At 39.4% G+C, this 11,721-nt stretch overlaps 1 protein-coding gene across 1 annotated transcript in view; it reads right to left on the bottom strand.

The window, feature by feature from the left end:
* Positions 1–9,018: 9,018 nt before the first annotated feature.
* LOC144696059 (14-3-3 protein beta/alpha-1-like) overlaps positions 9,019–11,721 on the bottom strand; it is a 33,409-nt gene continuing 30,706 nt past the window's right edge. Inside the window, exon 5 of the mRNA XM_078567264.1 lies at positions 9,019–10,713. Coding sequence (XP_078423390.1) covers positions 10,654–10,713 — 60 coding nt within the window. The 3' untranslated portion in view covers positions 9,019–10,653. The remainder of the gene's footprint in view (positions 10,714–11,721) is intronic.

Genomic DNA, 11,721 nt, shown 5'->3' with positions numbered 1-11,721 from the left:
TTCAAAAGTGAAACTCTTACTTGATCAAACTCATTATATTCTTTGAAGAGGTAACAGAGTGAATAGACAATGGTAATACAGTAGATGTAATTTACCTAGACTTTCAAAAGACCTTCAATAGGTACAATTTAATAATGAATAAAGTTAGAGTCAGAATAAATAGCAGAATTGATAGCAAGCTGGCTGCAAGGCAGAAAACTGAGAGGAGTGGCAGGAGGTGTAAATTGGGACCCACAATGCTTAGTGCTGGGACCACTGCTGTTCACAATTTAATATAAATGATTTGGTATCAAAACACAATTTCAAAATTTGAAGATGGCACCAAATTGGGGACTACAGTCAATATAGAGGAGGATTGCAACAAATTACAAAAAGCCATTAACAAAATTGCAGAATTGGCATAAAGTTGGTAAATTAATTTCAATAAGTGTGCGTTATTACACCTTGGCAAGAAGATTAAGGAGTTGCATATTACTTGGAAAGACTCTAAATGGGGTAGAGGAACAAAGACATCTGGGAGAACAAATCACAAAATAGCAATGTAGGTTTATAAGGCCATAGAATAGCAAAGCAAGCACTAGGGTTTATTTCTAGTGGATAAAATTGAAAAGTAGAGAAGTCAAGCTAAACATGTTTAGAGCACACTTGGAATACTGTATACACTTCTGGTTGCTATAGTATAAAAAGGATATAGAGGCACTGGAGAGGGCACAAAAAGGATTTACAAGGATAATACATAAAATTGAAAGGATGAACAGGCTGATTCTATTTTCTCTTGAAAAGAGAAGGTTGAGAGGTGACCTAATGGAGATCTTTAAAATCATGAAAGGTTTTGATAAAGTAGAGGGAATGTTTCCACTTGTGGGAAAGAGCATAACTAGAGACTATCAATATAAGATAGTCACCAAAAAATCAAGTAGGGAATTCAGAAGAAACTTCTGAATGTGAATGTTGAATTCAAGGAGTGGTTGAGGTGAATGATATAGGTGTATTTAAGGGGAGGCTAGACAAGCATATGAAGAAGAAAGGAATACAGTGTTATACTGACAGAGTTATATGAGAATTGATTCAAGTGAAACATAAATACAAGCATAGGAAAGACATGTTTCTACATTGTATATTCTATGTAATTTTAGATAATTCTATGTCTACTTTGTCTCCAGTGCCAGTTTCCATCCAACTTCTGTAACCTCAGCATAAATGTGCCTTCTCCCACTCTTCATTCTTCCCAATCTGGTCTCCCCTCCCTCCAATCTATCACCGGCTACAGTAATTTCAGCAACCTTGCTCCTACCTTCTGGAATTAGAAACATAGGAACATAAAAGATATACAGTACTGAAGGAGGCCATTCTTTCTTTAAACCTCTGCCTTGCCAGATTTCTCCTTATCCTCCAAACTTCATTTTTGTTTCTCTTTTATACAGATGCAATTTTTTTTGCATTTTATTTGAAAGGTTTGTACCTTTTACTGCCTATCATTCAAAGGAATGTTCCTGTGATTTGTAACAGCTGGAAGAAAGGGCATTCTTTCTGGAATTCCTCTCACCCTCAGCAAGCTGCTGGTCGAGGATGATTCCCCAAGGATAAGAAAGAGGTCTGCCTGTGCCTGATGTTGGCGGTATAGAGCCCACCACAGCTACTGTAGCGTATCAGAGGAGAGCGCATTCACCATATATGCTTGACCAGTGAGTCCATTGTCCACATTGGACCTTACCTTAAAGTGTTATACCAGCAATAGTCTTGAAGAAGTTGAGGGAGCAGTTGCACTGTGATATACATGTGCACAACCTGGTTGCTGATTTCAGTGTAAGTAAGTGACCAAGCAGCATGCAGTTAGGTACTTTACGAAGACCTGAGGTGTTAGACCTGTGGAAGATGGGAAGATGTACATATATACAAACATATGAATTAGGAGCAGGAGTAGGCCATTCGGCCCCTCGAGCTTGCGTCGCCTTTCAATAAGATCATGGCTGATCTGATTGTGGCTTCAATTCCATGCTCTTCCTACCCCTGATAACCTTTGATTCCCTTGTTAGTCAAGAACCTATCTACCTCTGCCTTAAAAATATTCACTGACCCTACCTCCACTGCTCTCTGGGGAAGAGGGTTCCAAAGATTCACGACCTTCTGTAGGATCAAAATCCCCATCCAACGGGGAAATTTATGGAACATAATTTCAGACCCATGGACATGTTTTGACCTCATGATTGGAACTATAAATTTCAAAAAGATAAGCTGCAGTCAGCAGTACAGGGTTGGGCAGCAAGGGGTTAATTCGGACATTTAGCGAAAACAGTGACTTCTCAAAAGGGTTTGTACATTGACTAACATGATCAAGAAGTCTGATTACCCAATACAATAGCACAAAGGAGATATCATCAATACAATACACTCAAGGAAATATTCAACCACCACAGACAATAGTACTGGAATAGGGTCATTCAAACCCTCGTTAACTTTGGGCCAGGTGCTGTTGCTGTGCCATCCCAAACTACAGGAGAATTGCTCATACAATGAGAACTGATAATATTTATCTGGATACATCTTCCATTGAAAACCTTGTATTGTTTCAACCAGCAGGAGCTGATGACATTTGTCTGGACTTTGCGTGGAATCAGCTAAATGGACATTGGAACAACTGGAAATACATTTTGACATGTCTGAGTTAAATTATTATAAAAGAAGAGCAGATCTAAGGTTTCAGGCTACAGTTGGAAGGAGGGTCGAGTTTGGTCACCTTGGCTCAGGCCTACAGACTAGCCATGTTGGGGATTGTAAGTGTTCTCAGCCATATCATGGTGATACTGGCCTAAAGATTTTGGGCTGTAGTCAGAAGGAGGGTCCAGTTTGCTCACCTTGACTCAGGCCTACAACCAACACCGGACAGACCAGCCGTGTTTGGGATTGTAAGTTTCAACCAAATCATGGTGATATTGGTCTGACGATTTTGTGAAGGTTCGGAACAAAAACTTGGTGTTTTTTACCGGTATCTCGTAATTTGTTTCAACCATATCTTGGTGATATTGGTCTGAGGAGTTTTTTTCCTTAAGGCTTCAGGACAAGGACATGGTATTATGTCTGTGTTTTTGTAAGTTTTAACCGAGTCGTAGTGACTTCAAGTCGGGTACTGGGAACAGGTTGTTTTAAATTTTTGGTTTTGTGCATTGGGGTTATGGGTGATTCAATAAAGCAATTGTGAATTGCCTTGCTGTTCAAGCCATACACTTGTGAATCTGGTGTCATGAACTTGAGTGTGGGGAGGGTCTCTGAGGGAAAAGGGGAACCCCTACACCACTGAGAGAAAAAAGATCTTCTCATCTCTGTCTTAAATGGGAGACCCCTTATTTTTAAACTGTATCCCCTAGTTCTAGTCTCTCCCACAACGGGAAACATCCTTTCGGCACCCTCCCTGTCAAGTCCCCTCAGGATCTTAAATGTTTTAATAAGATCACCTCTCAATTTTCTAAACTCCAATGGATACAGGTACAGCCTGTCCAACATTTCCTCATAAGATAATGACCCCCCAACCCCAACCCCAATCCCAGATATTAGTCAAGTGACCCTTGTCTGAAATGCTTCTAACGCATTTATATCCTTTCTTGAATAAGGAGACCAAAACTGTACATAGAACTCTAGATGTGGTCTCACCAATGCACTGAAGAACTGTAGCAAAACATCCCTACATTTATATCTCATTCCCCTGGCAATAAACAACAACATTCCATTTGCCTTCCTAATCACTTCCCTTACCTTCATACTAACTTTTCCTGATTCATGTACCAGGACATCCAGGTCCGGATGATTTGTGTCCCAGACTGCTGAGGGAGGCAAGGGAGGAGATCGCAGGGGCTCTGACCCAAATTTTTAATTCCTTTCTGGCCATGGGGGAGGTGCCAGAAGACTGGAGAACAGCTAACGTGGTTCCGCTATTTAAGAAGGGTTGTAGAGATAAGCCAGGGAACTACAGACCAGTGAGTCTCACGTCAGTGGTAGGGAAACTATTGGAGAAAATTCTGAAGGAGAGAATCGATCTCCACTTGGAGAGGCAAGGTTTGATCAGGGATAGTCAGCATGGTTTTGTCAGAGGGAGGTTATGCCTAACAAATTTGATTGAATTTTTTGAGGAGGTGACCAGGTGTGTAGATGAGGGTAGTGTAGTTGATGTAGTTTATATGGATTTCAGCAAAGCCTTTGACAAGGTCCCACATGGGAGACTTATAAAGAAGGCAAATGCACATGGGATACAGGGTAATTTGATAAGGTGGGTTCAAAATTGGCTTTGTTGTAGGAGACAGAGGGTGATGACAGAAGGCTGCTTTAGTGACTGGAAGCCAGTGTCCAGGGATCTGTGCTGGGTCCCCTATTATTCGTCATTTATATAAACGACATAGGTGACTATGTCGGGGGGAGGATTAGTAAGTTTGCGGATGACACAAAGATTGGCCGGGTGGTTAACAGTGAGGTTGAGTGTCTTGGGCTACAGGAAGATATATATGGTCAAATGAGCAGATAAGTGGCAGATGGAATTTAACCCTGAAAAGTGTGAGGTGATACACTTTGGAAGGAGTAATTTGACAAGGAAGTATTCAATGAACGGTATGACACTAGGAAGTTCTGAGGAACAAAGGGAACTTGGCGTGTGTGTCCATAGATCTCTGAAGGCGGAGAGGCATGTCAGTGGGGTGGTGAAAAAGACATATGGGACACTTGCCTTTATCAATCGAGGCATAGATTACAAAAGTAGGGAGGTCATGTTGGAGTTGTATAGAACCTTAGTGAGGCCAGAGCTGGAGTACTGTGTGCAGTTCTGGTCGCCACATTATAGGAAGGATGTGATTGCACTGGAGGGGTGCAGTGAAGATTCACCAGGATGTTGACTGGGATGAAACATTTAAGTTATGAAGAGAGGTTGGATAGACTTGGGTTGTTTTTGTTGGAGCAGAGAAGACTGAGGGGTGACCTGATCGAGGTGCACAAGATTATGAGGGGCATGGACAGGGTGTATAGGGGGCAGCTGTTTCCCTTAGTTGAAGGGTCAGTCACGAGAGGACACAAGTTCAAGGTAAGGGGGCAGGATGTTTAGGGGGGATGTGAGGAAAAACATTTTTACTCAGAGGGAGGTGATGGTCTGGAATGTGCTGCATGGGAGAGTGGTGGAGTCAGGTTGCCTCACATCCTTTAATAAGTACCTGGATGAGCACTTGGCACGTCATAACATTCTAGGCTATGGGCCAAGTGCTGGTAAATTGGATTAAGTCGGTAGGTCAGGTGTTTCTCAAATGTTGGTGCAGACTCAATGGGCCGAAGGGCCTCTTCTGCACTGTGAGATTCTGTGACACCCAGATCTCTCTGTACTTCAGAGTTCTGCAATCTCTTTCAATTTAAATAATATGCTGCTTTTCTATTCTTCCTACCAAAGTTGACAAGTTCATATTTTCCCACATTATACTCCATCTGCCAAATTTTTGCCCACTCATTTAACCTATCTATGTCCCTTTGCAGAATCCTTATGTCTTCTTCACAACTTCCTTTCCTACTATCTTTGTGTCATCAGCAAACTTAGCAACCGTACATTCAGTCCTTTCATCCAAGTCATTGATATAAATTGCGAATAGTTGAGGCCCCAGCACTGATTCCTGTGGCATTCCACTCATCACATCTTGCCAACCCATTTATCTCTACTGTCTGCTTCCTGCTAGCTAACCAATCCTCTATCCATGCTAATATGTTACCCCCTACACCATGAGTTCTTATTTTGCGTCGTAACCATTGATGTGGCACCTTGTCAAATGCTTTCTGGAAATCTAAGTACAGCACATCTACAGGTTCCTCTTTATCCGCTGAATGCAGGAAGGCTGCATGTTGTATTAGAAGCACTGAAGGAAGCCATTCAGCTCATCGTGTCTGTGCTGGCCCAAAAAGAGCTATTCAGCAATATCCCATTTTCCAGCTGTCAGTAAATAGCCTTGTAGGTTACAGCACTTCAAGTGCACATCCAAATATTTATTTAAATGAGATGGGTGTTTCTGCCTCTTTCACCCTTTCAAACAGTGATTCCAAGCCCCCCCCCCCCACCCCCTGGGTGAAAAACGTTCTCAACTCCCCTCTAACCCTCTGTTACTTTAAATCTATTCCCCCCAGGTTATTAATCTCATGTATGGGAGTATACATGAGGTGCACCGAAAGAACTGTAAGGTTGTGCGAAAGCGTGGAATGAGTGAACTGTATATGTTACTTGGAACAGGTTATACTTTGTGATACGCAATCTTGGGCTATCTATAAAAGACATGGTAAGTGCATCATTTTCTTGCACATCGCTTGCTAGATCCTGTAGGTGTTGAGTCTAACCGCTACCTTCTGTCCTTTGGGGACAGTGCGCTAAAGTGAATAGGCAACCTTGCTTGTACCCAGCAGATACAATTGTATATGCAATTGATCTACCATCAGGCATACGTTTGGGTGCTGTACAATTTTATGGCTTTACTTTTTGTGCCTCTACATTGCTTTACCTGAACATAGCATGAAAATGATTTGAATGGTCCAATGATATTGTGCATTGATATTACAAACTTCATTCATTATTCTCCACATGCCAAATTTTCAATCTGAGCCAGGTCATCAGGATGAGGTGTCAAGCAGAGGGAAAGTGGTTCATCCAGTAGATGTGACGAGTTCGAGGACCTTGTCAGGCACATTCCAATGTTCAGTAGAACAGCAACTTCTGGGAGCAAGTTGCAGAAAGCAGTAGAGAAATCTATGCCTTGTGATCCAACAGAACCACAATACCATCTTGAATTATTTAACACATTTTAATTATTCTTATTTTTCATATTGTCTCTATGTAAACTTCCAATAAAAAAAATTAAGTATAAATGTTAGCTTTGCTGTTAAACTCACCTGCCCTGATGGTACAAGTTACACCAGTTCTCAGGCACAGCACCCAAACTAAAAGAAAATAGAATATGTCACATCCTGCACAAATAGAACAACTCTGAAAGATCTAAACTGTCAGGTTAGAACTTAGAGAGTCTGGGGTTTGACTACAGAGCAAGGAGTAAAGACTTGTTTCTGAATAGTTAGCAAAGATATTTATTTTGAATTCCAGATGAAGTCTTTGGTTAGTTTCAAGCAGAAGCAGTTCATTTTTAGATGCAAAGGACAACATAGCATATTCAGCCACATCAAATGGCAAGATGTTGAAGCTGTGCAATGACATTTCAGGTTTCACTGCTGTATGTTTCTGGAATGTGTTGATATGTTCACAACTAACCTGTAGGTGCCACTATTGTTTCTCTCCGTGATCAAGAGGCTAAAATTATAATTGATAGTTTGAAAAGACATTCTACAAGTCATCGAGTCAAAACAGCTCAAAAGGAGACCATTTGGCCCATCGAGTCCATGCCAGCTCTACAGAGCAATCCAGACAGCCCCATTCCCCTGTTCTAACCCTGTAGCCCTGCAAGTTTATTTCCCTTAAGTGCCGATACAATTTCCTTTTGAAATCATTAAGGCTGCTTCCGCCATCCTCGTAGGCAGCAAATTCCAGGTCATTATCACTTTCTGCTTTAAAAAGTTCTTCCTCACGTTCCCCCAACTCCCATATCTCTTGCCCAAAATGTTTGTTGCAACCCCCCTACCCCAGTCCTTGTACCATCAACTGTGAACAATTTATCCCTGTCTACCTTATTTAAACCTGTCATAATCTTGTGCACTTCTCATCAGATATTTCCTCAACTTCCTTTACTCCAAGAACCTAAACCTTGTAGCCACTTTTCTTCACTTACGTTTCATGTATTTAAATGTTGTGTTAATATAATGTTATTTTGGTGTACACAACCTTTGGCATGACATTCTTAAACCATTTCTTTGTTTTGGGATATTTTTGACTTGCATCATTGGGGAAGTCTGAGTCACCCCATTCACAAGCTAAAAAAAAATCTTGTAATATCTTATTTAGAAATTACCCACTATTTTGCTGGATTTTTAAAAATCAAATGGAGATGTAACTAAAATTTTATGAGCCAAAGATTGTTGGAGAATGCATGGAAAATGTTGGAAAATATACATTGCTTACAGTGCTACAAGCTACATTCTTCAGGCTTCTATATGCTCTGCCACCAACTATATTAAAGTGCAAGTAGCTGATATCCAGTCTGCATGTGTGTATATATAATATAATCATTCAGAAAAATAATAGTTGTGTAATTCATTATATTTGCCTACAAATTGAAGAAAAATAGGGAAATGGAAATAATGAAGGTACTCTGCTTTTGACTAAGATTCAATTTAATTAATACAAAGGAAGAATTCTCCTTCTCCCTCCAACAGGAAACCTCAAATTATCCTTGTACAATTATCTATAATCCCTTGTATAAGATCCCTATAATTTCCAAATAAGCAGATAAACCTGAATACCACTTTTGTTTTTTAATTAAACATCAGGAACTGTATTTGTTACAAATCTTATTTCAAACCTAGGGACCAGCTAAAATATTTTGGAAGTTATATTCCACAACAGTTTGTCAAAGTTCTGCTAAAGGGACTTTTTATCTTAGTCTATTAATACCTTTCCTTTGGCTTAAGCATCCTTCCTGAACCAGAACAGGTTTGTTATTCACAGATTTTTTTTATTTCCAGGTGTTGCTACTTATATGTATTGCCATTACTTAAAGCCTACCTGCCACTATTACCCAAATCTGTTAGTTCAGGGAAAGAGAGATGGAATCCATTAGAAGTTCACATCAGAGAAGGGTCAGACTAGTTTTCTAACTCAGAATATCTGATTCTGGTTCTCCTCTCCCTCACCCACCCAATATTTTACTTGTACAACAGTAGTTCAGCTAAAGAAACTGTATCTGACCTTTACAGACCAATAGAGATCAAAACTGTGGTAGAAGAATACAATAATACATTTTTGTTCCATTTTTTTAAATAGACAGTTGTACCAAATAGGAAATGATACTAAGTATGATGGAGAAATGTTAATGGCATCAAGAACGAATATCAGAATCAAATGGATCCATTTGTGAAGAATGTTTTATTTGCATTGCATATTACTTTCAGTTACCAGCTTCAAACTTTAAAAACAAAATAGGGTAATTCCTTCATTAAAATTTTACGTACATATACATATATATGTATATATTAAAACACAGCAGTGCTGGATTAAATACTGCCAATATTTCCACGATGACAAAACTTGCGTCAAACCTGACATACCATAGGTCCCTTCAAGTTTTTAGTCCAATTTGTTTTGTCAGTTTTCACCTCAAAAATATTTCATAGTAGAAAATAACACAGCACTTTACAGATCTTGAACTGAATCAATAACTAATAAAACAAGTTACTTTGTAAAATAAAGGGCACAGAGTATCTAACACTGCATGAGCCAATAAGAAATATACCAAACTACTGTAAGCTATAGGAAATGGTTCAGTTAACATTTTGCATTTTTACCAAAACACCACAGATTGACAGTCAGGTATTCTGTACCAACAGTAATTCTCCCTTTCATTAACCTAGCTGAAACTGGATTTCTTTCTTACATTTTTCCAACCAAGTCTATCCTCCTGGTCCTAAACTGGTCAAATTTATTGACAGATGAATCCAGAGTACAAGAAGTGTGACTGATTTGGTAGGATTGGAAGAGAAAATCTTACAGTTTGGCTGGTTTAAGAATGAGAATAGAAATCGATTCAGCAGGGTTAGGAAAGATCACTAACCTATATAGTTAGGATTACAAGGTCCGTTATTACCAAAAAGCAGAGGTGAAGTTATTTAGAATTCTGTTTTGCTGACACTTGCTTTTAATGCACAGCTTTTAAACAAATGTTCCCCATTTCTCCACCGCTCCCCCCACCCAACAAAAACAAGACTAATAGCTGCCATGCAACTTCCTTTTAGTAGGAATGAAAAGCAATACAAAATTTGACTATAATGGGGTTCCAGCAAGGCATCTGAACAATAGAGAAAACTCATTATACAACGGGTTCAGAGCAACAGACAGCTCTGGGACTTGAACCTTGATCGGCCAGCTCAGAACACAAAACGTAAAATGCTAGATTGCCAAGCAGCTCCCAAAACCTCGTTTTAATAAATATTGATCCACCTTCAGGACCATGACACTAAAAACTGAATAGACAACTTTTGGGCAACAATGTGCTTATATCTGGCATACACCATCTGGTGTATATCAAACTATGCACATACCAAACCTGAAATGTCACGCAACAGTCTTTAAGAATCAATGGCCATATATAAAGTGCTATTCAAACACTTTCTATTCTGTGTTTTGGATTTTAGTAATTTTCCAGTCTCCATTCATTAAAAATAGCTGCTCTTGGCAATCATGAACTTCCTTTGCAAACCAAAAAGGACCTACATCAACTTATTCACAAATACGCCGCAAATTTAATCTCTGCTGTTTGTGTAGCAGGTGCCCAACTGCACACTACAAAGTCAGAACAATTAGCAAAAGAAAGCTAAGGAATGGCATTTGTTCCAAGCTGCAGATTTTCATAGGCTAAATTGTGGCATTCACATGTGCATCTATTCAGTATTGGTGATTGAGAAATTCCTTTCTTGGAATTGTCAGTGAACACTAAGGAATGAAGACATGTAAAAGAGGATTGGACAGCAGCTCCCTCTGTGCAGTTAGTTCTCTCCCCCTTCACCACCATCAGCTTCATCTGCCGCATTATCTGATGTCCATAACTGCAAGAAAAGAATCAATCTTTTAAAACTACAGTAAAAAATACTTTTGACAATGCAGTATATACAACTAGAATTCAAACTAAGTGCTTATTGTCCCAAGTGATTAATTCTGTGAATACCAAATATCCCTTTTAGTTGTCTGCAAAAGCAATGCTTGATATTGCAATGTCAAGCTTTACAATAGTTCAATGCTTGTGTCCTCCAACAGACCTAGGTGGTCAAGATGATTTTTATAATTTATTATGGATATTTACATATACGCTCACATATTTAAATTTGAATGACTTTATAATGGCACATTCTATCTCAACATTTATTCTTCATGTAAGTGTTAACGTCACTTGCTTTAATATAGTGCCATTAACACAAGTAAATGATGAAGATGCCTCAGAGGAAAAAGGAAGAGGTAATTGAAAGAATAGTCAATGAAAGAGGTTTGGAGAAATCTTTTAAAGACGTGAGGAAGGAGATAAACAATCAAGTTTGGGTCAAATAGAACACCAAGTCTGCACGCACTTCAGTTCAATGTTGGCATGCTGGTATGAGGCAAATCGAGTCAATCATGAAGGTGCTACATTTTTGATGGGAACTAAAAATCCTCTCTTTGGTCTTTCTAATGTTCAGTTAAAGGAAATTCTGCCATGCTCCACTGTGTCAAACACCAGAAAGGGCATATTTGTACTTTATACGTAGGACTAGGCAAAAAGAGGTAAAAATTAAGACGACATTTAAATGCACGTTTATCCCCAGATTGCATGAGATTTCTGACCAAGAACTTGCAAGGACTGAATAGTAATATTCTTCTAGAAGCTGTCCAATCTTCCAAATTGCTATAAAAGTTAGATCAGTTTGGATGATAGCCCATCTCAGGATTTCCATTCCTTAGGATGGTTTGAAAGTATAAACATTTTATAAGTGCAGAAAATGCTGGAAAAGCACAGCAGGTCTGACAGCATCTGTGGAGAGAGAAACAGTTGATGTTTCGAGCCCATATGACCCTTCAACAGC

Source organism: Cetorhinus maximus, chromosome 21 (genome assembly GCF_964194155.1).
Source record: "Cetorhinus maximus chromosome 21, sCetMax3.hap1.1, whole genome shotgun sequence".
Taxonomy (NCBI): domain Eukaryota; kingdom Metazoa; phylum Chordata; class Chondrichthyes; order Lamniformes; family Cetorhinidae; genus Cetorhinus; species Cetorhinus maximus.
The sequence above is the reverse complement of the archived record's forward strand: the minus strand, read 5'-3'. Positions and strand labels throughout refer to the sequence as shown.